At 48.2% G+C, this 27,882-nt stretch overlaps 1 protein-coding gene across 1 annotated transcript; it reads right to left on the bottom strand.

Moving 5' to 3' along the window:
• Positions 1-4,149: 4,149 nt before the first annotated feature.
• RAB7A (RAB7A, member RAS oncogene family) lies at positions 4,150-24,728 on the bottom strand. Its single transcript, XM_027729115.1, has 6 exons — positions 24,621-24,728; positions 8,507-8,567; positions 7,313-7,439; positions 6,326-6,544; positions 5,668-5,796; positions 4,150-5,500 (listed from the first exon to the last, which is right to left on the bottom strand). The coding sequence occupies exons 2-6, from the start codon at positions 8,557-8,559 to the stop codon at positions 5,405-5,407; spliced, it is 624 nt and encodes a 207-aa protein (XP_027584916.1). The 5' UTR covers positions 8,560-8,567; positions 24,621-24,728; the 3' UTR covers positions 4,150-5,404.
• Between the last annotated feature and the right edge of the window lie 3,154 nt (positions 24,729-27,882).

Consider the following 27,882-nt stretch of genomic DNA (forward strand, 5'->3'; position numbering starts at 1 on the left):
GTGAGATTGTGATCTGCTCATTCTTTCTCTTGCTCTACATACACACGCATATGTGCATATATACATACATGAAGCATGCATGCACTATTCACACACTGAGCATTCTCCACTATTTTATTTATATGTGTAACTGACCGTGTGTGTGTGTGTGTCTGTATTTTCTACCATTCTCCCCCCCAAGAGGGAGAGAAAGACCTTACACGGAGAATGGTAAAAAATACCACCCCGACATCCTCTCACCCCTAAAAATGCACATAGGGTATCTATGTGTGTGAGACTCTGGTCTCTCTCACCCTTTCTTCTGATCCCCATGTATAATATCTAGGATTTATATGCATTATATTCATATACAGAGTGGCTGGAGAGCAGCCAGGCAGAAGGAGACCTGGGAGTTTGGATTGGCAGGAAGCTGAACAGGAGCCAGCAGTGTGCCAGGTGGCCAAGAAGGCCAATGGATCCTGGCCTGGATCAGGCACAGTGTAGCCAACAGGTTCAGGGAAGTGATTCTTCCCCTGTACTCAGTGCTGGTGAGGCCACACCTGGAGTGCTGTGTCCAGTTCTCGGCCCCTCAGTTCAGGAAGGACATTGAGGGGCTGGAGCAGGTCCAGAGAAGAGCAACAAGGCTGGTGAGGGGACTGGAGCACAAGTCCTGTGAGGAGAGGCTGAGGGAGCTGGGGCTGTTCAGCCTGGAAAAGAGGAGGCTCAGGGGAGACCTCCTCACTCTCTACAACTACCTGACAGGAGGGTGTAGCCAGGTGGGCATCGCTCTCTTCTCCCAGGCCACCAGCAGTAGGACAAGAGGGCATGGTCTTAAACTGTGCCAGGGGAGGTTTAGGTTGGATATTAGGAAAGAAATTTTTTACGGAAAGAATAATCAGCCATTGGAATGGGCTGCCCAGGGAATTGGCGGATTCTCCGTCCCTGGAGATTTTTAAGATGAGACTGGATGTGGCATCAGTGCCATGGTCTGGTAACCACAGCGGTGTTGGATCAAGGGTTGGACTTGATGATCTCGGAGGTCTTTTCCAACCCAGCTGATTCTATGATTATATGTGTGTGTGTTCATGTATCGATCTTGACATATATTCTGACTACCTGTATGTGTGTATATGGAAAGCAAGCACAAGGGGAGCCAGTCATTCCCCTCTCCCAACTCACACACAAGTACCGCCATATCCACCTCTACATCCAATTTATTTAAATATTTATTTATGAGTCTGCATTTTCTTTTATTTTCTGTCCCCACCTCCCTCCCCCTCCTCTTTCTCAAAGAACTACAAAAATAGCTAAACTACACCTGCATGTAAACGACCCTTTTCTATATAAACCAGACAGAAATATAGAAATAATACATAACTATATTAAAAAATCTAAATATATATAAAACACACACACATAAGCATGTGGAAGAAAAATGTGTGTAGACAAAGAGAAAAAGCACACATGCACATACACAAAGCATATAAAATAATTTAAAATGTGTCTGTGTATGATCATCTCTGTCTCTCCATATAGGGGATGATAGAAAATACATATTGCATATGTGTATATCTATATAATTAATATTTAAATGTTTTTATATAAAAATATAAATAAAATAGATATGAGGATAGCCATATGTCCGTGTGAGATAATTTTTTCTCATTCTCTGAATATATAGGTATATGAAGAAAGAAATACTTCATGCTGCTGTATGTACATGGGTAAGGCTGCAACCACATGTGTCTCATAAATGGAAAACTGTAACCAAGCTCACTTGTGCTCTGTCTCTGAGCCTTGGGAGACGTGTCTGTGTAATACAGCAATACACACACACACACAACTCTCTCTGTGCTGTCTTGTTTGCACTTCCTTGCTGTTTTGCTCTCCAGCTCGCAGAAGACGTGTCCTGATAAACAAATACACACACATATTTCTGCCTGTGTGTGTTCTGAGAATGCAAACCTCGTACGTGCCAGTGTTTAGCTAAAAACATTTTGTGTACCCATAGAATCCTGAACGTGTTTTTGTGTTTATACCACACGCTTCCCTCTGAGCACCCCGGGGTGTGTGCCAGGCGGGGGTCCCTGCACACCTGGGTGTTGGGGCAGGGCAGGCTGGTGTGGTGTCAGCTGTTTGGGGCTCCAGGTGTGCTGGGATGGGGCTGGCACCTTGCCTGCCCGCAGTGGCTGCCGCAGGAGGGCTCCTGCTGTAGGGTCAGGGCAGGCTGCAGCACAGGACATGTCCAGCCCCAAAGCCCAGCCTGGTGGCACTGCCAAGGCACGCACTGAGCTTTCCCGCCCCAGGCCTCGCAGGTCGGTGTCTCCGTGCTGCTTCCCACGTGCCAGCGATGGCAGTTGGCCTTTAATTCCTTTGATGCTGCTCACCCCACGCAGCCCCTGCAGCACAGATGTGGTTGTGTGATTCCCCAACTTTCATATTTGCACCAGCATCTCACAAAACACAGCTGCCTCCCCAACGGCTCCAGCCCCTTGGCAGAGCAGCCGCAGCCGCCAGACTCAGCACCTGCCCTGCCGTGACCTCGCACGGCTTCCCCCACCCTGCAAGCTCAGGGCTGGGTGTAGCTTTGCCTGTTGCACTTGGTGTGGACTGGGGAACCAACCCTCACCCAGCCAAGCTCCTTCTTTTGGTCTCTCCCTCCTGCCCTCGAGCTGAGCTGCTTCCATGAGCCAGTGAACAGCTCAGCCTCTTCCAGGGCCAGGTTTCCTCTGGGATTCACCCAGCAGCAAGTCACCCTTGCACACGTGGTCATTGCACCAGCAACTCCTCAGGCAAAAAGGTCAGAGGAGAAGTAAAAGCCATGAGGCCCCACTGATGCAGGGAGTGGTTTTAAGTGCATTGTTACCCTGCAGGGACACTGTCCAGCCAGCTTCTCCAGTCCCAGGATTCTCCAGACCACAGTGATGACGAGCGATTCTTGCAGGAACATGAGTCCCCATCTGTGACACCATCAGTGTCCTGAGTGTAACAGCAGGGGACCAATTCCCACAGTGCTTGCCTCATGCACTGGTTTTTGTACACTCGTGTGTATTCCCACCTGCAAAAACATTGATCTGTAGGTGGCAAATGGAATCCTCCCCTCTCATTTAGAATCTGTAACATCCTGTGGCAAGAAGCTCCGTAGCTGTACTACCTCCTCTGGAGGACTCTCCCTTTGCCTTGGGTCAGTGCTAGTTTATTTGATTGGAAAGGCATTAAACACAGGGTCTCTTAGGGGTTCAGCCTCGGCTCCACCACCCAAGGCTAAAGAAGGCAGAGGTAGGTGAAGAGTTCAGACCATTCCCTTTGCCCAAAACTTCATGGTTATTGCTCCCCCTCCCCCAGCTTGGCCTTCTCCACATTAGAACTGTATCCAGAGAAAACAAGTGCAGAGCACTGCTTTAAATGGAGATGAGCAGAAGGTCCAAGTCTTTCAAAAGAAGCAGACAGAAGAGTCCCACTAGGCCATGTTGCAATCACAGAGTTATTCGAAATTGATGTGGACAGCAAAAGCCCAGTCAAGTGAGAAAAGCGTTATAGGACAAAGCCATAAAATAGGATATGGAGCACAAAGACTGTTAGAAGGCTCTTGAAATAACTGCCCTCATTTCTCTAAACTTTGTTTTCCATCTTCCTCTGGGTACAGGACTCAGCTCAGCATTCATGAGTGCAAGCAGAGGGTCATGCCCAGCCTTGAGAAATTAAAGGCTTAACCAAGGAAGGGCCTGGGAGGGTACACTCCAAGGTACCCCAGAACAGCCTTGGCTGCTGAGCTGGAAGGGCTTAGCCTGCTCTTCTCACTACCCCCTCCCAGAGGAGGGCAGCAAGAGCTTTTACAGCACTGCCCTCCTTGCCCCCCTTCTACAGAGGCTTTCATGTCCTTGGGACAGGGCTGAAGGACTGTGCTCATGGAGGAGGGATCTGATCCAGCACCATTCCTGGCCCTGCAAGCAGCTTCCAGAGAAGCAGAGGGGTAACCCCCTCCTAGTTCCCCAGCCAACCAAGCAAGCAGGGCCAGTTCACCCCACTCACAAAAACCAACCTGAAAGGTACAAGTAAGAAGCACAAATATCCTTCAATTAGCAGGCACTGGCTGGCTACGAATGGCAACTAGAGACAGAGGAAAGCAAGCATGTTAGTGAAGGAAAAAAAGAGAGTCAGAAACAGGAGTAAACAAGAAGGTTTGTTCTTGTTAAGTTTATTGGCATCATGTTTGTCTCTTTACATAAGAGCTCAGCCTACGTACTAGAATGTAGACCTCTGGAAAACAGGTAGAAGGGCTCCATTTAAGCAAGCTACGAACGCAAGAACAAATACCAGGAAGAAAGGAAGAGAGGAAAGGGACTAGATTGCCAAGTTTTTCCATACCAAAAATCCAGATTAGCAGTCTGTAAGAAGAAAGGGAAGATTCATAGTCCAGGTCATTCATCAAGAAACAGCTACCACACCCCAGGTAGGAGAGGAGCTCCTTCCACAGCACAAAGAGCCACAGGGACACCTCAGCTCTGGCTCCTCACGCTCGCTCCAGGATGTTAGGAGTTAAGCAGTAGGGGAGGTGAACAAATGAGGTCATTTCATAGCTGTATTTAATTTTAAATCCAATAATCCAGTGTGCATATCAATGCTGTTATGTGAATCTGAGAATTTAGATACAAGGAAGCCAGACAGATTTTTCCAGAAGATGAAGCCTTTTTGGCCTCAAAACAAGAAGGCTTACATAGTTCATCTCTACTGTACAGAATACTGCCTCTATCTGGACTCTGTGTTGCTAGCACACTGCAGGTCACAAGTGTCCTCCTCACTTTCTACACAACCTGTGTTTCAGTACTTGAACATGTAATTCAGGAATTTTACACTAATTTATACATTTTTAATTGGTTGCATATATTAACATGTACTATAAGATTTTTCCTAAAGAAGCATTACATAATACATGGATACTGTAAAAAGATCTGATTAGTTAAAAGTAACAAGCATTAACAGAGATACATACAAAACTCAACCTAGTCGGACTGAGTGCTGAGCTTGCAATGAACTATGGGTAATCAGCCTTTCCAGTTGCAGCCTTCACAGGGGAAAACACGAGACAGTTAAAAATGTATGTAACTTGTTACACAGATTACCTGTAAACAGTTTCTCTCCATTGGACACCCAGAATTAGATTCAGTTCCAAACATACATAAGAGTTTCCATTTTAAACTAAGAGAAAGGTCTGTTACCATGAAGTGTGATGTGGATGGTGTGGGAACGTGAGCTCTGAAGTGCAGGACTCAGACGCTCATGGGAGATGGGTGGATTTTGGCAGCTGGAGATGCAATTTTTTTTTTTTAAATTTCATTTTAAACACAGAAGAGGGGCTGTGTGTTTGAAGGCCTAAGTGTGATATTCGTTTGTGAAGGACTGTGCTCAACCCCTCCCTCTCCCCTCAGCAGCTGCAGCTCTCCGCGGAAGCCTTTGCTCGGTCAGTCTTGTCTAGTTTGATGGGTTCGGGGAATTCATTGTAAAGCTCCACTTCGGTTTCCTGGTGGGAAAGAAGGAGGAGTCAGTGCCACAGCTCCGCAGGCAGCTCCGAGCATGCAAGGAGCCGTTCTTGGAAGGGAAAGACTAAGGATGAGCCCCAGGCTGCCCACGGCAGGCGAGCTCTGCAGGCAGGACCAGTACAGGGCCACCCACCGGCTCTCTCCCTACCTGTTTAAGTGCATTTCGTGCAATCGTCTGGAAAGCTTGTTCCACATTAATGGCCTCCTTGGCACTGGTTTCAAAGTAGGGGATGTTGTTTTTACTGTAGCACCAGGCTTGCGCCCGTTTTGTGGTGACCTGGGTGGACAGAGAGCAGCATCACCTTCTGCTGCACAGGAAGGGGTTTTATTTCCAGGACAAGGGCAGAGACCCCTCATATCCAACCTGAGCAGCTCTGACCTCAAAGCCACAGCCCTGATACAGAACACAGGAGACCAGTGCCCACCACCAGACACACCCGGCCCCAGGGCAAGGAGCACTGTGGCTGAGGGAGATGAGACCACAGGGCACAGCCTGATCCAGCACCCACGGAGCACTGGCTTTCTCCTATAAGAGCTTCTCAGCACATCTGGGGGAGGAGAAGCAGCTCCTCTCCTTGCATCTCCCCAGGAAGCTGCTGCAATCCTTCCACCAGTGGGCAGGAGCATGCTGTGCCCAGGGGTCTGACCTCTCCAGGCAGGAGAAACCCTTCTCCAGTAGCAGTCAACATCTGAGCCACAATCAGGCACCTCCCACTCCTGCTTCCCAGAGAGCCCTCCCACGTTCCCACAAGGTCTCCCACTTCAGCGATTTCTTAAGAGGAGGTTAGTTAAGTCCCAGTACTCACTTGTCTGTTTTCTAGGTCAATCTTGTTTCCCAGCACAACAAAAGGAAAGTTCTCAGGATCCCTTGGACTGGCCTGAATGAGGAATTCGTCCCTCCAGCTGTCTAGGGTTTTGAATGTGTTGGGGGCCGTGACATCAAACACCAGCACACAGCAGTCTGCTCCCCTGTAGAAGGCAACTCCCAGAGACTGAAACCGCTCTTGGCCTGCTGTATCCCATATCTGGAGCAAAAGAGAGGGCAGATAAGCCAGCTCTACTCTGACAGTCAGTCCACAATTAGGACATTAATTCCAAAACTCCCCACCAGGCACATACTGTCCCCAGCCAGCAGCAACTTAAGGCTTGGGAATTTCTGTAGGCACTAACCATTAAGAGCCAGAAACACCTTCTAAAGATAGTTGACCCTTTTAGTGTTCAGCCTCAGCCAGGGATAGATCCTTGTTCTGGGCAAGCAGGACTTGGGTATTAGGGTGAGCAGGTGACCTGCCTGCAGTGCTTGGGTGCACCTGGGCTCCAACAGGGCTTTTGCTGCCTTGCAGTCTCACCATGGAGAGATGAAAGCTTCACCTAACCAGAGATATAAGCAGGCTGGCAGGTTAACACTACACCCACAGGACTTGGGGCAACACAAACAGTTGACTTGACTTAGGAGTCCTTTCCCAGCCTTTCCAGTTCTTAAGCACCAGGGAAGTAAATCTTTCTAGCAAGATCTAGATTACAGTATCGAACTCTGCTTTTTAAACTGGGCCCGGCAAAGCTGATCTTAGCTGAGCCCAAACTAATCTTTGCCCTCTCTTGTTCAGCCCATGCACAAATTATTAGAGAAGCCCAGAAGCACCTATGGCCAAGGAAAGTTCAGTGCAAACGAGGTCCACACACAGTACACTGAGTCCTACACAGTCTGGACTACACCAGAGCAGATGCTTCCACACAAGTGGGGTCTAGGCAGCCAGGTACCCCTTGTAGCAGGGAGCAGGGTCCCTCCTTACCTGCATTGTCACTAGCCTGTCATCCACCATCACCTCTTTTGTCAGGAAGTCTGCGCCTATCGTAGCCTTGTACTGGTTACTGAATTTCTTGTTCACATACTGGTTCATGAGTGATGTCTTTCCCACCCTGTACAGAAACACACACACACACACAAAAAAAGACTTGGTAGGCTGTTTCTACAACAATGTTTGAATTAACCACCCTCAACAGAACATCCCAGTGCCCTGTGCTTTCCACAGCCTCCTGGCCTTTCAACCAGGGAAAACACACCCACTGCTGCAAGAAGGGTTCACACCAATAGATGCTGGGCCACCATGCTGAGTAAGAGCATTAGCTACCAAAGGATACAAAGGATTACATCTTGAGAAACCTCGTTTCCCCACCACTAATCTGATCCCTTGGCAAGGAGCAGGCATCACATTATGACCATGAAGGCAATTTTGGAAGACTGTGCCTCTGAGAAACCCATCAGAAACAGTATCTTCAGCTCTGCAGAAGGAGGTGGAGGAACAATCTCAGATCTCACACACATATCTGCTAGACACCCAGAGGTGGAGATCCTCCCCAGAGAGCCAGCTTAGAGGCTCACATGCCCTCTCTGTAGCTGAGAAACACTCCCTGAACAACAGCTTGCTGGGCACAGTGGTATAAATAAGCCTTATGTCATAGGAATCAAGTTACAGCCTGCACAGCAAGTAACCTGTGACAGCAGAGCAGGCTCCTTGCTGACAGCACAGAGCAAAGCCTCTCACTCCAAGGGGCAGACTCCAGCCAGACCAGGGAAGCAAAGCAGATGGCTCAGTATAGACTGTGTCTCTGACAGAGGCAGAATTTTAGGAAGCCACCTAAGATTGCTTACTAGTGATATTTTTTTTTCAGTTAAGTGAAATACTTATTCCAACAGCACATGTTCCTGCAGAAAGGCTATTAAGCTCTGCTACTGGAGTGGTTGGTCCATCACATTTCCCCCATTTAATATTGTGCCAGGACTTCAAGATATTAAACTGCAGGGACACATTCAGGACAGAGGATAGTAAAGAGTTCTTAAACCTGTAAGGTAACACAGCTATCTGAGGCTGTAAAATCTCTCCTCCCTGCACTGCTGGTTTCTTACAGTGCATCCAGGCTGCCACTAGTCAAGAGCACTGCTCTAGCCAGATACAGATTAGCAGCTTAAAGGCTCCTCAACTTACCCAGAGTCTCCAAGGATGATGACTTTCAGTAACACTTTCTTCCTAGAAGTCATCTTTCACACTAGAAAGGAAGAACAATTCCATCAGAAACCATTAGCATGATATTCCTCAAAGAAGAAAGCAGCGAGTTTGAAGTCTGAGAAACCTGACTCCCAGCAAGGAGCCAGCGACAGGCAGGACCCAGCACTCCTGAAACCAGACTCCAATTCAAGGCTACACTAACCAGGTGTCTGCCCAGTTCACAGGTAGGGCCACGTCAGACCAGTAGGGGCAATTTAATACCAAGAGGTAGATGAGCCAAGCACTTGTCCTTTACAGTACCAAGATCTTTCTGGATCCTATTTCCAGGCCATTTGGTGGATAAACTAGCCCAGGTCATCTCCCTTGCCTTGCAGGAGGCAGTGCAATAAATCATACCAGCTCCTTACACAGGCTAATTCTTACACAGGCCAGGAAGTGAGATGTAAGCAGACATGTCTAATGCCACACTCAAGCTTTTTTATGTTGTTGAGTAGTTTCCCAGCAAAAAGTAAGAAAAAAGTATGACAGTTCTGTCTAGCAGCTGTGCTTTGTGAAAGTACTGAATCCCAATGACATGCTGTGGTTAAGCAGCTGCAACAGCCACACAGGCCAGTTGAACAGGTGAATTACAAAGCAAACTGCCACCAGACTCCGTGGCTTTGCTGTGGGCACAGAAAGCTGACTGCTGCCACCTCACCTTCCATGGAAGGACAAGGTTACAGTGACAAGCCTCAACATTCTGTCTACTGCTCTGTGAGATGAGTTGTTTGTTCAGTTGTACCCTGCCATGATTCCAGTCCACTTTACAGGCAGGTGGCTCCAAACAGGTCACTAACGGTCTGTCCAATTAGCAAGAGAACTGAGCTCCAGAGTTCCACACTTACTTGCTCCCAGGTCTCCTTCAGGGCACTGAAGCAGCTCCAAGTACATCAGCTGCAGCAGGCCTGAATACACTTCTGAGTATGCTTTAGCACAGTGAGAGCAAGTTCCAAGTCTTGCCATTAGTGGCTGAGCACACCTTTCCTACTCCACACCTCTAGGAAGAGGGTGGGACAAACCACTCAGGTGCTCAGGCTTGATCAGATCACAGACCCTGGTTTGGTGGTGACCTGGTCCACAACACAAGGACTCCTTGGCTTTCCCAGAGGAGCCAGAAGATGCTGATAGATGTGCTATTTGACTTCAAAGACCCTTGACAACAGGCTTCAGGTATTGAGCCCTTACGTGGGGACTTGGTTACCCTAAAATTCCCATCCTGCTACACCACATTCACTGCACCACACAACTCCTCCACATAACTCTTCGGGAGCTATTCCTGACTTTCACAGCTAAGGAAGCCTTCACTTCTACAACAAGGAATTTGTGTCTTCTAAGCAGCTGGGTCCTATGTGCTTCCTGGGATACACAACAGCCTAATCTGCTGAGGAACTGCACCCACTTCAGCCCACTATTACAGGAGGTAACATGCTCCAAGCTGTAAAAGCCTCTTACTAGACTAGATGCAGTCCAGTTGAAACAGATCTTAATCATCTCAAGCTTTGAGGGTTAAAAGACATGAACTGTTTTAGCTTCTGCTATCCATGAAAGCTGCAGAAGGAGCACTCCTGCAGCCACTGTAGTAATGGTGCACTTACAACTACACCTTGTTGGACTGCACTCACCTCACAGTCACAGAATCATTTAGGTTGGAAAAGACCTCTAAGATCATTAACCCCAACCATTAACCCAGCACTGTCAAGCCACCACTAATCCATGTCCCTCAGAGCCACATCTACAGAGCTTTTAAGCACCCCCAGGAACAGTAATTCCACCACTGCCCTGGACAGCCTGTTTCAGTGCTTGACAGTGCTTTTGGTGAAGAAATTTTCCCTCATGTCCAATCTAAATCTCCCCTGGAGCAACATGAGGCCATTTCCTCTTGTCCCATCACTTGTTAACTGGAAGAAGAGATCGACTCCCACCTGGCTACAATCTCTTTTCAAGGAGTTGTAGAGCCATAAGGTCCCCCCGAGCCTCCTTTTCTCTAGATTAAACAACCTCAATTCCTCAGGTGCTCCTTGTCAAGTCTGTGCTCCAGCCCCTTCCCCAGCTCTGTTGCCCTTCTCTGGACAGCCCCCAGCACCTCAATGCATGATTTGCAGTGAGTGGCCCAAAACTGATCCCAAGATTCAAGATGTCTAAGACATATAGCAGGCTTTTCCTCACCCTTTGTCACTGTTGCTCTCCACATCTAATAAAGTATGGGGATTCCCCTTAGCTGTCCTTTTGTTGCTAATGTACAGAAACACTTTTTATTGTCTTGTACAGTAGTAGCCAGATAAAGTTCTAGTTGGGTTTTTGCACTTTTGGCTTTCTCCCTGCATAACCTCATGACATCCTTGTAGCACTCATGCATCTGGTAATATATCTAGATGGGAAACACTGCTCAGGACATAACAGCCAGGGGCTGTTGAGGGAGTAGCAGTGACAGGTCACCCACAGGGCTCATGCTACCCCCTTAGATGGGTGTTAACAGATACCAGAGAGTCTGTACAGGATACTTTCTCCAAGTGTAAACACCTCTCTTTTCCAAGGGATTGCATTGCTCACTGATCCAACTGGCAGCCCAGCAATACAAGCCAAGACAGAATCGGCTGAAAGTTGTCAACAACACCAACATTTAGTCCTCCTTCTGCTCTTGCCAAGATCCACGCTCTGTGTCTTGTCTCCCCTACAGCCACAAGGAGAACAGACCACAGAAGCTCCTTCAAGCAGCCTGCGCCTCCTGTGTCTGCAAAACACATAACACAAGTGACATTTACGCCAGCCAAGCCAGAGACTTCTGCAGCACAATCAGCCCAGGTGGAGCAAGGAGCGAGCAGAGCTTTGAAGCAGCCTAAAGACAGCTGTGTACACTGAACTGTCATGAAAAACATCTGTATAGGTTCAGGTCCAGTGCGAGTCACCTGATTTCCTCAGGACAGAGGAAAACAACTCACCCTGAAGTGCCTGTGCCAGAACCCAGCATGCTCCTGGGCACTGCTTCTATTTTCCTCGGAGTGTTTTCAGTATCACTTGCCACTGGCTGCTGCAGCTCACTGCCTCCTGGTAGTCAAAACAGCTTTGGACCAGCTAGCATTAGTTCTCTTGCTTAGGGAGAGATTTGCAGAGCCCTAAATTGCAACACTAAATCTCACTGGATGCTTATCACCCAAGTTCAACACAGCCTGAAGTCCCACTAAGAAGGGAGGGAAAACTGCTCTGTCAAGACTCATTACCTTGGAAGCAACTCAGCTGAGCAGCCACCTGCAGACATAGGAAGTCGGTCTGAGTCAGAGCTGACTCTGCCTCCCTGTCATAGCTGATGGGCTGCCCAGCAGTGAAGGGCTGTCACTGCCTCACCAGCACCGGTCAGGTGAGACACAGCTTCCATCCAGGTGATGCAACGGATGTGAGCCAGAGCACAGAAGGAGCTGCCTCAGCTTGGTATTTGGTTTGGGCCGTATGACAGTGAGGAATCCCAGCCCCATCAGGGGCCAGCAGTGGACATTGCCCAGTTTTACACCCCTGTTCTACTAGGCTTGACTGATGCTGCCTTGAAACTCAGCCAGTTGATAGGCCAAGCCCTCTTATTAATCTTCTCATTGAAGGTATAAAAACACCTAATACAAGAAGAGAACACATCTCCAGGTCCTGGAGAAAGTACCAGTGTTTGAGCTCCTGGAGCCTTCCTACAGAAGGAAACCCCTCTAAGCGTAAGCAGTATCGAGCTGCTCTTTACAGCAGCATCTCTGCTAGTTCCCTCATCCTCACCATGCTCTGTGTGGCTGAGCAGGTCTCCAACAGCAGATTCAAAGCAGCTGTTTGTCTGTTTGTGCTGAACAGACGTCTGACTGGTCCTAGTGAGGTCCTCAGTCTAGATGGATTGAAGACATCCTCCTTACCTTAACAAGGGTTTCTTACGAAGCAACCTAAAGGGTCAAACCACTCCAAGGACAGGACGTCTCCTCCAATGTTTGCTTACAGACACAAGTGTTTTTAACAATCTGAGGTACTCTAAGTGCAAGACACCAGTGCTCTCTGAAAGTCCTATAATTCAAGTCTTACTACAGTCTTAACATGATGCAAAAGACTTAGATGACTTCAGCTCATACTAAGTCAACAGCAAACACATCTTTGTGGCAGAGAACGTTTCCACACATTACAGTTTAAGTAAGCTCAGAAATACCTCAGTCAATCCTGGTTATAGTTGCTGTGTCAATAGAATAAGGTGCAACCAACAAACCTTGAGCCAGGTTCAGTACTCAGATTTGCTCACATGAAGTCAGAGGCAATTTATGATATTCTCTTGTTAACACAGGCTGTTTCTCACATTACATGGCATTAGTCACTACTGCCTGTGTCCCAGAAATGGAGCCCACATACATGCTCTAAGCTACACAGATCTCATTTCTGATGAACCTTGCTAGTACAAAATCAGCTATGGAAGACCAAGAAGAAGACAGTTTTAGCTCACAGAAGAAGCAGGTTTGAATACCTGAAGGAGCAGTTAGTTCAGATGAGGAGTTTCTCCAGTCATACCTGCAAGAAACACTAAATTACTGAGGTAATTTACTGAGGTAAGCTGAGATGTTGGCTGTGCAGGGTTTCCCCCATGCTCCTACAAAGAAGGAGCTTGGCTTGAGTTGAGTTGGGATCCCACTGACTCAGCACTAAGACTGTTTTGCACTACATAATGCAGCTTGTCTGTCTTTATGGTATTTGATATAATTATTCTGGAGCAGCACCCTGTCAGAGGCACACACGCCCTTCAGAGGGCAGTGTGTGAGCTCACACAGGACTCTCATCCAGTCCCAGGAGCATTTCTGAACAAACACTTCCTTTTTCAGAGGTACCATGAAGAAAAACCTGTTTGTTAAGATTGATCCAAGACATCAGTTGTGTTTTACACTGTGTGAAGTCTCCTGCAGCGAGATCACCTGCATGACTGCTCAGACCACAGCCTGCCAGCAGCACACCCAGCTAGCTCTGCTCAGGAGCCACCAGACACTTCACATCAGCCAGGAGACCAGTCAGCATCATTCCTCCTCCTGGCCTAACTGGTGCCAAAGGAATGACACAGCTGTCTCCAGTACAGGAGAGGAGTCCTTCCACTTGACTTTTGATGCCGATCCTCTAAGCAAACAAGTCATTAATAATATGCTGACCCTCATGAAATTAAGCTGGTACAGCACACTCTCTTCTGCAGTTCTGTTATAACCTTTGTAAGGCTCACCTGCAGGAGCAGCAAGGGAGAACCTGTAACACCTGACCTGCAAGTGTCACTGTCTTACCTGATCCGAAAGGAAGAGCCAAAAAAACCGTTCTATGAAGCTTCATAGTGCTACAGCATCACAGATACAAGAGCAAATAAAGCCTATGCCAAGTCTAATTAGGTTTCCCTTGTTTCTTCAGAGTACATTGCAACTGTCCTTTTACTTGCTATATTAAGACAGCTGCTTTAACTCAAAGCAGAAATGGATGGTTAAGGATTCCTTGGAGATTTTTACACGTGTCAAGTCACAATGCAGGCATTTTAATATTAATCAGGCTGGTACAAGCAAAGAACAGTAGGAGCTTGCATTGACCAGACCTTAGATTAGCTACCCTTTAACAGAAGTAGGCCTTGCAGGAGGAACACTGTAGGTTGCTCATGCACAGTTTTAGAAATCATCCAGCCTTGGGGGGAATCTTACCTCCATGGAGCTTCCTAAGCAGCAGCATACACTTATCAGTTCAAGTCACAATCCTAACATATTTAAAGAGATTGGAAGAACTGGGATGTTTGACCAGGAATTCTCTGGTCCTACATCTATCAGGTTGCCATCTGCACCTTCCACTAGAAGGCAGCTGAATGCTGAAGCGAGGCTTTTAGACTGCACCTCTTGCCTTGTGTCCTCTGCCAGGAATATTCAACACCGTGCCAAGAAGGCACAAAGCAGTGGGTGAGCAAGGATTGAGCAGAGCTAAACAGTGAGGCACCTACTGCTGCTCCCCTGACCCAGTAGACAGGGGTCTAGCCTTCCACAAAAAGGCCTATTTGAAGCTGAAGCACTGCAGGCCAGTTCTGGGTGCTGTGGCTGATAAGCAGAGCATTCACTTCTCCACTGTATCACAGGACCTTCAGTTAAAACACCCACCATGGACAAGGCGACCTGGATAGATCAGGTCTCCATTAGGGCACACATGACAGTGGGCTCACCACAGTGACCAGACTGAGCAGAAGACGGGCAAACCTGAATACTGGAAGAACCTTCTGCCCTGAAAAGCAGAAAAAGTGCCCTAAAATGCAGCTAAGTGCACTTTTGACACAGAAACAGCAGCTCTACTCACTGTTCTCTTGCATGGGGGAGGCTGCAGAGCAGTATGTCTCTGTACTACACCAGAGAACTATTTTTAATCCCTCCCTCCCCCCCCCCGCAAGGGTTCTGCATTTCTTCAAGGAAACCGAAGCTGGAAAAATTATTCAGGACCAGCTCAGTCAGATTGAACCAGTTCCCTCTCAGAAGCAGCAAGTTCCCTAGCATGTTTGGGACCTCAAGGGGTTATTTCTGCTTAGATCTTCAGCCAGTGAAATAAAATGGTCACTGAATGCTTATCCTGTTCTTAGATGATCAAGCACACCAACAGCCTGGCACCCATCACTTGCCCTATGGTCACACTGTACCCTGCCATGGTTTAGTTAAGGCTTTGAGTAGACACAGGAATTTGCTCCAATTCAGCTACTCTGAAAATGCAAGGCCTCATCCTGAGGAAAGGTAGATAGTCTGTGATTGCCATTAGTTGACCAGGATCACAGTTCCTGGTTATAGTGTCCAAGTGGTCCAGACATCCTTTGAACTGAAGCCTTAGTCTCGAACTGGAGCAGGAGCCCAAGGTGGGGCTGAACAGCTTTACCAATTACAATTTAACAACATCATCTTGTTTCCTACTAGCTGGTCACAAACACATTGTGTCTACTACAAGTAACAGAAGTACGCAAAGCTACAAGTAACAGCATGAGTAGTTCAACACAAATACTTGAGACCATTAGATTATGAACCTTCAACATCTGACTTGCACTCTCCCGAGAGTGACACAACAGCCCAGGAGCAGGGCAGAAGTCCTGTCTTTTCAGTTGGGCAGAAGCTCAGCATTAGCCAGAGGTCAATCAGCAGGGTCTATTATCTCAAATCAACATGGCTTAAGAGGTGTCAAGTTGCCTTCAAGGAAGAAACTAGAAATAAGGCTGCCTTTGAATTATTTTTTTTTTGACTGCTACAGAGCCTGCATATTTTCCTTATCACACTCAAGTGCTCTATAAGTGGAACACATGCCCAGCATCCTCACACCAAGGACTACTACAGAAGCACAGAATTTATAACAGCAGGTTGAATCTTGCATTGACAGGGGCAGCACAAGCAGGACAGTACTCTCTTCCACTTCCATGACAGGTCTACAAGTAGCTCAGCTTCCCCAGCTCACTGGAAGAATCCATTGAGGAAAGCCTCACACTTAGTGGGGACACATGCTGGCTAAAAAGGAAATTAAGAACATTTTGTCATTCAGGTTGACAACTTGCAAGGACTGCTCTCTGTAAATGGGTTGTTTTTTAGGGCAATGGGCTCCTACAGTCCATACACTCAGAGGTGCTTCAGAGGTGCCCCCAGGCCTTGCTGATGTACCACAGAGCAGCAGTCAGCTCCAGTGAAGCCCACACCAAAAGCAGCCGGCAAGATATTCCTGTGACAGCTTCACCAAAGGGTACACTCTAGCTGCTGCTGTATCAGTAGCATCTCAAAACTTCCACCTCCTTCCTCCCCACACATTTATGATGCTGTTCTAACCAACATATTCCGTCCTGCTGGTACCCAGCCAAGAGCTCAAGCACAGCTCATCGTTCCCTGCTCAGGAGGAGCAGCTCAGCTGCCTGCTCCTTACTGCAGCTCCACCAAGAGCAGGCTTCTGTCCAGTTGGTACCTTTCCCAGCCAGCCCTGTGAGGCAGAAATTACCTCTGTTCAGGGAGCTGGGAGCATCAGCTACAAATTAATTTTTGATACCTTGTGTAAAACATTATATTGCAAGCTGTCAGGTGCAGGTATGCTGTCCAGTATATCCCACTCCCATCTGGGAGTCCTAAGCCAAAAGCTTCACTTGCTTGAAGAACAGCCTAGAGCTTTAGATGCCTGCTAACACACTAGCTCAGATCAAAATAGAATCTTAAAACACGTTTCACTATCCCAGAGGAATTGGCTTTTTAGACTACAGCTGTCTGCAGTAAGTTTCCAACTCATTTTGAGGGTGGAGTTACAGCCTCCAGTGCTGGAGAAGCTGCTCTAGAACCAAACAAAGCTCAGGAACCAGCAGCAGCGGCAGTCACCAGCTGTAGCTCAGCCACATGGCTTCAAGTTCTGCTCATTGTCTGCTTCAAAATGAGCACCAAACTGGTGTGACACGGTGCTAAAAGCCAACTGACGTGGTCTGTGAGGCAGCTCCCAGGTGGAGATGACACCAAGCCTACTCACTCTGCTGCTGTTCATGGATAACATGCTCTTAAAACAGCTCAGTGCTAAAGAGAATGATGGGGCAACATGCATCTTGGGGAAATACGCAGGAAATCCAGTTGGGAAGCAGAAACTTTGGAACAGTTTTGAGCAGAATAGCCCCTTGGTGCAACCAAGGAAGCTCCAGAGCCAGTGCTGGGTAAGACGCTCCTTTCAGTGGCAGTAAGGTTTTAGCTCGCCCCAAACATACCCTCAACACCCAGCTGAAGGCTCTATCATACATCCCTGATGCGGACAAGGACTTGGAGCTCACTGGAGAGGACATGCCAATGGCCAGCTTGCCAAGGAGTCCAGGTGACACAGGGAAGGCAGAAGCAACGCCACCAGTAGGAGCCATGTCTGCAGTGGAATCACAGGACTTGCACATGAGAAGGGGTCTGCCCTGCCTGAGGTCTCAGCTCAGCTATGGCTCCCTCAGGGTTGAGATTTGGAGAGCACTGCATTCCTCAGAGGCACTGATGCGTGTGATCAGTCAGGCTCAAAGCCCAAGTTCTCGAAGCCAAACTCTTCAGTCCAAGCCTCACTGATTCACAACCCTGTTACACCTCCTGGCATTTCTCCAGATCAGAGTTGTTTTATGCCTGCACAATATTTAAATATTAGTTGTGGAACTAAACAAGTTTCTTGCTGCTATAATGAACTGTGACTCTACCCTAGAAGAGTCCAAACTGTGTAGGACTAGCCCCAGTCCCTGGTGCCAAAAGCTGATCTCTACTGGTTTAGGTATCACAACAGCCGTGTTCTCTTGAGGAGGTATCACCTTGATCTGGCTATGTGGTTTGAAAGTAGGAGCAAAACAAGTATGAAGATGCATTTCCTTACAGTACCATGGCAGATGTTTCTCTGTGTTCAATCAAACCCACCAGTGCACTTAGGAGCACTGGGAAAGGTCTGGAGGTAATTTCTTGCTGTCTACAGGAACACTACTTCACCCAGACTCTGCTTAGCCTAAGATCACAGGAGCACATGTAGGATCTCCCAGGTGATAAATGCCCTGAGCCAAAGGGAGGAAGGGAAGGGAGTGCAGAAAATGTCCCCAGGGATGTAGCCAGCTATGCTGGGCAGTCACTCTAGGTGGAACACTTTGCTTCTCAGGAACCTGAAGATGATCACCATCTCCACGGGTGCAGCAGGTATTGGGAGACTGCAGCTGCAGCAGGACAGGAGTGCAGGAAGTTCCTCTTGGAGTCAATGCCACACAGTAAGAAGACCAGGACTCCCAGAGAGAAAGCCAGACCTGCCGAAGCAGCAGCCTTCAGCTTACAGGAAGACACCTCTGTGAGAAAGCCACATCCACAAGCTTCACTGAAAGATGGACGTTTCCAGTCACGGAGTTTTAGTCCACCAGTTCCTCCAGCACCTAAAGGACCCTTACTCCACAGGACATCTTCCTCCCAGGAATGGGCAGACGTACAGAGCCCAGACTGATAGCAAGCATCTCAAGATCTTCAGCTACCCTTCTCCTGGAGGCTCAAAGTCATGTCATTCAAGGATCAATATTGCTGTGCCCCTATCTTCCCAGAGGAAGCAGTTTCCCTGTAAATCCTGCAGGCTTTCAGGTAGTTCCCAGCAGATTTTCCCCAAGGATCAAGCTGTTACAAGAACAGGCATGCTTGCTTTAACACCCCTCCCCCTTTATCAGAGCAAGCTCAACTTCCCCTATTCTGCCCTGGGGGAGACAATCTCAGGATGTGGGAGGAGAGTAGAGCACATTGCTGCTGCTGGGAGACACTAGGCAACAAGCCATGTGTCTTGACTAAGGGCCTTGCCTACGCAAAGCACTGCACTACACCAGCACAGCTTCCATGTTGCTTTGCCTCTACCAGAACAGCCTCCTTGGTGGACAGCTTTCCCATCAGCAGGACAAATCTTAAACTGGAGCAGAGCTACAGTGCTCATACAGCCCAGTTTATACAGTCCTGTCTGTCAGCCTTTTGGCACAGAGCCACCCAACAGTTTCAGTAACCCCGACATGAATACCAAGGGCCCAGCACGGTTCTCACGTCCCCACTGACAATTCCCCCATTGCTTTCTGTAAACCAAGCACAGTGCCGGGGCAGCTGGCTTTTAATCTTCATTTCCAGAAGATAAGACTATCGAATTCACAATATTGCAAGTCAGCCATGCCACTCAGAAACAGTTGAGTTGTTAGATCTTTACCGTATCTGACAGTATTTTTCAAGTGCTCAGATTAATTTCTAGTTTTGACTACAGCCTCCTAAGTTTTCACACATTCTTGTCATGCTTTCGGTTTCAGAAACATAAATAGGAGGTGTTAGATAACTTTTGCAGTGGTAAGCAAAGCACAGGTCTTGGACCTTGGCAGTGGTAAACAATCCCTGGTTATCCACTCCTGGCTGTTAGCTGCCACAGTTCCTAGAGGCCTGAAAGGAAACAAGTGACTGGAAGGAGACTTTGACCAAGTCAAACAACGGCCCTCGGGAGGCCTGCCAGACCCTGTAACTTACACCTGACATTCAGATCCAAGAGTGAATATTGTCTCTCTTGCAGCATGAGAAGCTTAATAGAAAGGACAAATACTGATGGGAGATCCTACTGCCAGACAAGCAGATGTAGGGAAGTACAAGATCAACACTAGTGGCAAAAACCTTACTCCTCCTTCCAGAAGGTCCTGTTCTCAGTAATGAATCTTCTAGAGAGGAAGCTTCCTCTAGGGACAGGTTGTAATCTAAGAACTACACCTTGATCTGCAAGCAGAACTCTTGATCCTACACACACTCAATACCTCTTACTATGCTAATACAGTCTGCAGAGCAGGATGGACAAGTATTTCAGTACCAGTCCCAGGATGAGAGTCTTAACAGGTAGCTTGCCATGACAGCTGAGTCAGTGCCTAACAAGGAATTCCTACTATGGATACTCAGTTTCACACTCATACTTCATACCCTCATACCTCCTGCACAGATCCTGCATGAATGCTTTATCACTTCAGCTATTCTCTTGATGAAGCTCCACAAAGGGCCAATAAAAACCTCACTTGCATGGCAAGATTAAGATAGCTCTGATGGCAAATGGCATCTTCTTGTTAGACAGAGGGAGAGGTCAGGCCTAGGCATGCCTCAGAACCATCTCACTGCTCATGCCTGAGACACTGGCACCAGTTTGTGCCAGTTTGGACTCCAGATATCATTATCCATGTCTGGGAGCTGAGTGACTCAGCCCACTTGAGGGAGACAAGCACTAAGCAGGTTACTTTCAAGAGGATTCTGCTTCCAGCTGGAAAGAGATCAAGGCCTCAGCACAGATTTGTGAGATAAACTGGTAGCCCCAGAAACCAAGGTCCAGGTACTCCAGGCAGGTTGGCTCCACAGGCAGCTCCAGCTGCTGGCCTTCACTTCTGTCCACCAAACTTCACTGGTCCAGCCTGTCCGTCAACTGACCAAAGTTCCAGTATGAAGTGGCACAGAACAGACTCCAAAAAATACAAGGGCTTTTTAATTGACATTAAAAGGATCTACTTGATTTCATTTAGCAATTCCTGCTTGAAACTCCTGCAAGTACAGTTACACACAATTAGTCACCTTAAGTTGGCATTTCAAATGGCTGGGGAGAGGCATGAGCAAATCACTCACTACATCAGCACCTTTAAATTATACAAATAGGAATCTGTGCCACAAGCTTACGCTTCAATCCCATCTCAAAGGCAGTGCACCCCTCCTGAAGTTTCACTGCCCTGTGAAGACAGCCATGGCCTCAATAACAGGTTTCCCAGCAGGAGAAGTCAAGGCTATTCGAGATCAGCTGCAAACCAACACGCTCCAGTGGCCTTGATGAGCTTGCTTCCCTCACCAGGGTCACTGACCATGAGATAGCAACAGCAGTGTTGACAAAGCTTCCCCAATGGACGGAGCGCTGGTTGCTGGCACCGGAGAGGAGGAGCAGCCTCGCAGGAACAGCGCTCACAGCAACAATGACATCACCACGGCAGATCTCCACTGAGCAGAAAATGCAGCAGCACGCTGGGCTCGGGAGCTGCATCCCCACGAACAGAGAGCAAAAGCAACAAGCACGCTGGAAGGCAGAGACCAGCCATGTGACAGAGGGGTATCCCTTCACCACCTGCTATTTCTGAGCAGCACATGTGCAGTCACTGACCTTGGGCATTCATTCGCAAGTTTTATTCAAGGTGCATTTAAAGAGAAATAGGATCTTCAACAGAGCCAGTAACTGTAGAACAGAACATGGTATATTAACTATTGTCATTCGATTAATTATCCACACCTAATTCAGTTCTGAGATGCACAGCTCCCGTTTGGATTGTTGCTGCAGAGTGTGACCCTTTTATCCTCACGATCTCCTCTCACAACTACTTCTGAAGGCAGACTGTTATACAGCAACTACAAAGGATCGTTTTAGGAAGCTGCAGGGGGAAGCCAACTCAACTCTAACTCACCAGGCAATTAAACTGCAATTATCAAGACAATGCTGTGCAAGTATGAAGCACTTTAGTATCTGAAGGACGCAAGATCGCTGTCAGACAAGCAGCACCCAGGCAGCTTGTGCCCAGCCAAGTTCAGCATCTAGGTGAAGTCTTATCTGGACTACCTTCTGTTGAGGCAACAAGCTTTAAACTACACTACAGCTCTGCAAGAAATTCATAGGTCCATCAGGCCCTAGTAACAAGGGCTTAAGAGTAGGTCAGGTCACAGCTGAGAAGTCCAGAAGACATAATGGAACATTGCAGCACACAAGGTGAGGGTTCTGTAGTTGTTTATCAAACGCCCAATTTACTTCAGTTACTGAAGAAATTGCTGTATTATAACAACAGGGACAGGCACCAGTAAGTACCTGTGAGCCCATATCAGCCACCAGTTTTAGAGAATGCAAACATCCAAGCACCCTATTTCATAGCTCTTATTCTCAAGCTAGGGTTTGCCAGGCAGTCTCACGATGCAGCATTTAAAAAACACACCCTAATCAAGTATAGACAATTTTGTTTACAGTCAAATGTTAAGTTCTGCATAAACTAGTCTCATTTTCACATAGAAGTCAGACCAAAATCCCATACATGTTAGAGACAGAGTTATTTATAGTTTTGCACAGATGGATTGATTGTAATTGTCATGTTTCCTCAAGGACAAGCTTTGCCAGAGATTTGCTCCAACAGGTAATTCACACGACCTTCCAACACAAGAGTCTTACAACAGGAGCTTTAAGAAGGGGCTGCAGAAGTTGAATCTGAGAACCCTCCTGCCCTCAAGCACTCATTTTGGGTAGTAAACCAAACAAAGTAGTATATTCCCAGGTCACTTCAGAGCAGAGCTTGTACATTTTCCACTTTCAATTAAGGATTCAGTGTCGTAACATGTCTGTGCTACTCAAAGAGTTTGATTCCCTGGCTTTGGCAGGAGGGTCAGGATGGCTGTAGTGCAGTGTCTGCTACAGAGTTATTTAAATTCTTAGCTTGGCACCTTCAAGGTACAACTCTTGGGGTGCCACGTTCTCCATCTCTTCTCCCTGGTGACCAGTGACAGAACCCGAGGGAAGAGCATGAAGCTGTATCGGGGGGGCTTAGGTTGGATACTGGGAAAAGGTTCTTCACCCAGAGGGTGACTGGGCACTGGAACACGCTCCTCAGGAAAATGGTCACAGCACCAAGGCTACCAGAGCTCAAGAAGTGTTTGGACAACACTCTCAGGCACGTGGTGGGATTGCTAGGGTTGTCCTGTACAGGACTAAGAACTGGACTTGATGATCCTTGTGAGACTTTTCTAACTCAGGACATTCTATGATTCTGTGCTGAACTATCATTAGGGTATTTGAGGACAGGGACCACTGCATGATATCACAGGGAAGAAGAAAGTTAAACATAGGTACTGCTGTGCATCTTATACTTCTCACTGCAGCCTGGGAGAGCAAGAAACCGCTACTGGATTTTAAAAGTTTTCCTTATTGAGGGGTCAGATTAACCCCATCTCACAGCTTTTCTATACCAGAAGTAAAGTATTAACAGCAACACAAAGGAAAAAAAAAATAAGGCAGTGATTGAAAGTAACAGTATTAGAGCTGCTCTAATTCTGAGGACTCTGGCCAGGCATGGTGGGTCCACTCATTAGTGCATGGAGGGCCAGTCATGTGTTCAGTCAGCTGTTGGGAGTCACAAGGGGGAGGGGGAGAGACAAGTATACTTGTTCTTCCTGAGTAAGTACAGCAAGAGAGCCCTGATTATTTAACAGGGAATATTCAAATGACTCCACCCACTTTAACCTCAAATTCAGCTCCTGAGAGAGTATGTTGACTCCAGCAGCCTGGCTCTACTGGAAGCACAGCCAGGATACGGCTCCCATCACACAATACTAGTACCACCACAGACTTCAAGTCATAGCCAGCCAAGTACCATGGCATAGCTGGTTATGTACCACTCCCCTAAAAAGAGAACTCTCCACTTCCCCTAGCCACAGTTCCCACACGGATACACAAAGTGTTAGGCACAGGCCAGAGCTAGCCAGCCAGTGGCAAGTGCTGAAAGCTTTAAGGCTTCCATATTGGCAAGTGTCAAACAAAGAACAGCTTGCTTACAGTTGGGAGGACTTTGTTCTGTCATGTGTTCTCAGTTTACATACAAAAACCTCATACACACGCATCACAACAGCTCTGTTAATCAGCAAATATTTTTAGTTTTCAGGGAGAATTCCAGCTTCGACTCAAAAGGTTTGGAGACACTAGGCAAGACATACTCATTTGGATGCTGAGGTTACCTCTCTTCGGATTAAGACAGCCTTTTCACTACTAAAATAATCCCTCTATTTACAGGGAGGATAGTGCAGTTGTCCTCAGCACAACCATTAGGCATTTCCATAATTATTTGTCTATATATACCTGGAGACTAATAACGCAACTACCACTTAATTTACCTTCTTATACACTCACAGCCAAAAGCACTTCCAACATCCACTCCAATACTTCTCCGGACTGACTCAGGCTTTACACGCACCAACAGCCACTTTCGCAATAACTGCCAGTCCCCTCGGCCGCCTGCTCGGTCACATTAATCGCTCCCAGGACCGCCGGCTCATCCTAAAAGCGACACCCACCGACCCCCCGAGCAGCGTTTCACCGCCCCGGCCCAGCGCCCCCCCCAAGCCTCCCCGGGCTCTGCGAGGAGCTACGGCAGCACCGCACGGCTCAGACAATGCGCTCCCTCCCCGGGAGGCACCGCTCGGGCCTCCGCGAGCCCATCAGGCAGAGGAGGCTCCACAAAGCGCTGGCGAAACGCGCATCCCGGGAGAGGCCCGCGGGGAGGGGCCGCTTCCCGGGGAGACCCCCCTGCATTGTCCCGGGGGCGCGCCAGGCCCAGCCCCGGGGAGCTCGGTGTGGGGGGAGGCAAACGGGCCGGGCCGTGGTGCGGAGCCCGCCGGGAGCACCGAGACAGCGCCGAGACCGCGCCACCGCCCCGCCGGGGCCGGGCCGCCAGCGGCGCCCCCCGCCCGGGGCGGAGCCGCCCCTGCCCCCCCGTCGCCGGCGCAGCCGTGCAGGGCCCCCCCATGCCGCCCGGTCCCCGCGGGCTCACCTGGTGCTGCCGCCGCGGCCCGGCCCGATCGCTGCCCCCCGCCCGCCTCGTCCGCTTTAATGGGCCCCGCCGCCCCCCGCGCCCGCTTCCGCCTCCCCGCCGGCTTCCGATCACGGGGCCGCGCCGTCACCGCCGCCCGCCACACGTGACCGCGCGGCCCGCCCGCCATCTCGCGCCCCGTGCCGGGCGCGGGCCCCGCCGGAGCCCGTCGCTGTGCTTACTGCGAAATAAATGTTTATAGTGCTGTCCAGAGGGGTGGGCGGGAAGGGACCTGCCTCCTCCGCAGCCTCCGATCGCACGAGGGCAGCGAACACCACGCCCCGGGCGAAGGGGAGCAGGAAGGGGCTGGGGAAACCTTCACGCTTTCCGAAATAAAAGATGGGGACACAAGGGCGCGAATCTGTCCTTTGGTCTTCTCTGGAAGGTGTTGAAGAAATAGCAGGCAACTGCCTGCCTCTGCGGTTAAATTAGTATGTGGGGGAAAAGCATCCTCAGTGAGGGCTATTAGAAATAAAGAGGTTATATTTTAGAATATATATATATATATATTTAATCTCAGCTGTGGTCTGGAGTGGGGTAGTAGCAACAGCATTTGTCAGGAAAGAAGATGAAAGTAAAAAGATGTCAATTGAAGACACATTCAGATTGATTGTTCAGATCAATAGTGCAGGCAAGTAAAATGGGACTGTGTAAACTCTCTGGACCTTAGTCCATGGGGTAACAACAGTCCTGGTGGTACGAGGTTAAATCCGTATTTTCTACTCTGTTGACAGTGAGTTTGTTATTCACCAAATACTTGAATATTCTCATGCATTCATCCAACTTGTGACTGTTGTGGGTTTAGGTAACCCATGAACTCAGGAGAGCACCAAGGAAAAAGAAGCATTTTTAAAGCTAATGAAAGAGATAAAAGGACCAAAGCTACTTATAGCAACACTAAAAAGAAAATCACAGAATCATTAGGGTTGGAAGTGACCTCTGGAGATCACCCAGTCCAACCCCCTTGCTAAGGCAGGGTCACCTGGAGCAGGTGACACAGGAACATGTCCAGGTGGGCTTAGAACGAGACGTCTCCAGAGAGGGAGACTCCATGACCTCCCTGGGCAGCTGTTCCAGTGCTCTGCCACTCTCAATGTACAGAAGTCCTTCCTCATGTTGAGGTGTAACTTCTTGTGTTGTAGTTTATGGCCATTGCTCCTCATCCTGTTGCTGGGCACGACCAAAAAGAGTCCGGCACCATCCTCTTGGTACTCACTTTTGAGATATTTATATGCATTAATGAGATCCCCTCTCAGTCTTCTCCAGACTAAACAGGCCCAGCTCCCACAGTCTCTCCTCATCAGAGAGATGCTCCAGACCCCAGAGAAGGGAACTTGAAACATCTAGTTTGTTAGTGCTTTTAAAGGTGTCCCATTAGATGCAAAATGCTGTAGAAGAACCTGGTACCAGTTAAAACATGGAGTGGACAAAAGAGGAAAAGCTTTGATTAGTGAAATGATGGAGAAACCCCTCCCAAACACACATGGTTCCTTTGGATGGGGAGGAAGGTACCCTCTCAGCTCAGCCCCAGGACTGGGCCCTGGGCACATCAGCAGCTGAGATTGTCCCAGTCCCTTGTGTTTAACAGGAGTTTAACAGGAGAACCACATGCTGGGTTGTTAAAAGCAGTAATTAATAGCAAATTACAGGGTGTTCCTCAGCTCTCTTTCCCTTTTTTCCTTTCTTTTTTACACAATATGAGAAGCAAACAAAAGCTGTGAGTGAAATTTCCTGCTCTACCGCACAGCTATCCTGGCACCACCTATTACAGACCTTTGTTATGCGGAAGATAATTCACACCAAGTTCCTGTGCCCCTTGCTCTTGACATCACCAACAGCTGTTTTCTGATCCCCTGTGGAAATGCACCATTTTCTTAAGCTGATGAGGCAATATCTTACCTGCCTTGAAGAACACAGGAATCCCGGCTCTCTCAATGTCAGCAGAGAGGTCCCTGCTATCCAGGCTGGGTGCTCATGTCTTGGCACGGATAAGCGTGACATTCGCAGTGGCAGAGTGAAAGTAGAAAAACAGTGGTAACAGTGGCAAATGGAAGTATTGAGCTGTGGCTCTTGTAGGGACAGACACACACACACAGACCTCCCCACCTGCATAAACAGGTGGCCTTGCGGACACCAGAGCTTGGTGCCACCCAGCACGCTGATTTTCACTATCCTTCAAAGGAAACTGTGTTTCCTCATCTGACCACTTATTTGAAAATATCAAAACTCAAATGAAAACCCATAAAAATGGATCAATTTGAATCCCTGTGCCAGTCGTTCCATATCACTAACACTGCTCTGAAGAAATCCATTCTCTATCCTTGAAGGACCTTCACACAGGTGAATGGATCTATAGTGACAGGTCTTTAGACATTTACCAGTGCAGAAATCTCAACCTATTTCATGGACTCGTTCCTCTAAACCAGGAAGTAAGAATGTCTCCTGTTTTTTCTTCCCTTTGTGTCATCTAATCTCTATTTACTAATCTTCCTGGTCCAATTAGAGGCAATAAAACATTATATGTCTTACACCACCTCTTTGCTTTTGTCCTTGGACCAAAAGGGCCCCTCCTTTTCCCTTCTCAGTCCATGAGATGACGGAGTGAACAGCAGTACAAAAACACCTGCTAGTTGCTGATTTTGGAAGGGCCTGCAGAGAGGCCTAGGGCAGCACATCACATCACTTTAGCTGTAGCATCTACAGATCCTTGACATGAGCTGTGAACGTCTGACATTCCCTATGATGCTTAATGCATTCACCCTCTTCTACAGACACAGTCACCTCTGGCCATCTCTGACATTAAAAGCTTTGGGAGCTATCATTCCCCTGATACTTGTCCAGCATGTTTCAGCTCTTCAGATGCAGTCCCTCCTCCTCATTGCTGGGCACAACCCTGGGACCCTTCTTTGTCTCTGTGCCCAGAAAGGTGTGGCACCAGCCCACAGTCAGAAAACTGACTGTCCAGAGATCCCTGTGTGTAGCTGTCCTCTCTCAGCTGGATGTGCAATGCTTTCCCTCATCACCTTTGGCCTTCCATATCAGCTTCCTCAAATTATTATAATGATTTAGCTTGCTAAAATTATAAAAGGGAACTAAAATGCAGTAAACACGCAAGATCTTGCTTTGGTACACCAAGCTTTGTCATCCTTTATCTTGTCTAAAGCAGATGCCTGCTTCTGCTGGCATTCTGTTCATTACAAATCTGCTGTTGCCATGACCATGT

This window comes from Pipra filicauda, unplaced genomic scaffold, assembly GCF_003945595.2.
Source record: "Pipra filicauda isolate LSUMZ 115617 unplaced genomic scaffold, ASM394559v2 scaffold165_size2600900_pilon, whole genome shotgun sequence".
Taxonomy (NCBI): Eukaryota; Metazoa; Chordata; class Aves; order Passeriformes; family Pipridae; genus Pipra; species Pipra filicauda.

Bases quoted from the DNA above. Each gene is read 5' to 3' on its own strand.
- RAB7A (XM_027729115.1), bottom strand. From the start codon at position 8,559: ATGACTTCTAGGAAGAAAGTGTTACTGAAAGTCATCATCCTTGGAGAC. The intron at 7,440-8,506 runs GTAAGTTGAGGA...GTTTCTGTACAG, and splicing joins ATCATCCTTGGAGACTCTGG to GGTGGGAAAGACATCACTCA. The intron at 6,545-7,312 runs GTAAGGAGGGAC...CTTTTGCTCCAG, and splicing joins ACAGGCTAGTGACAATGCAG to ATATGGGATACAGCAGGCCA.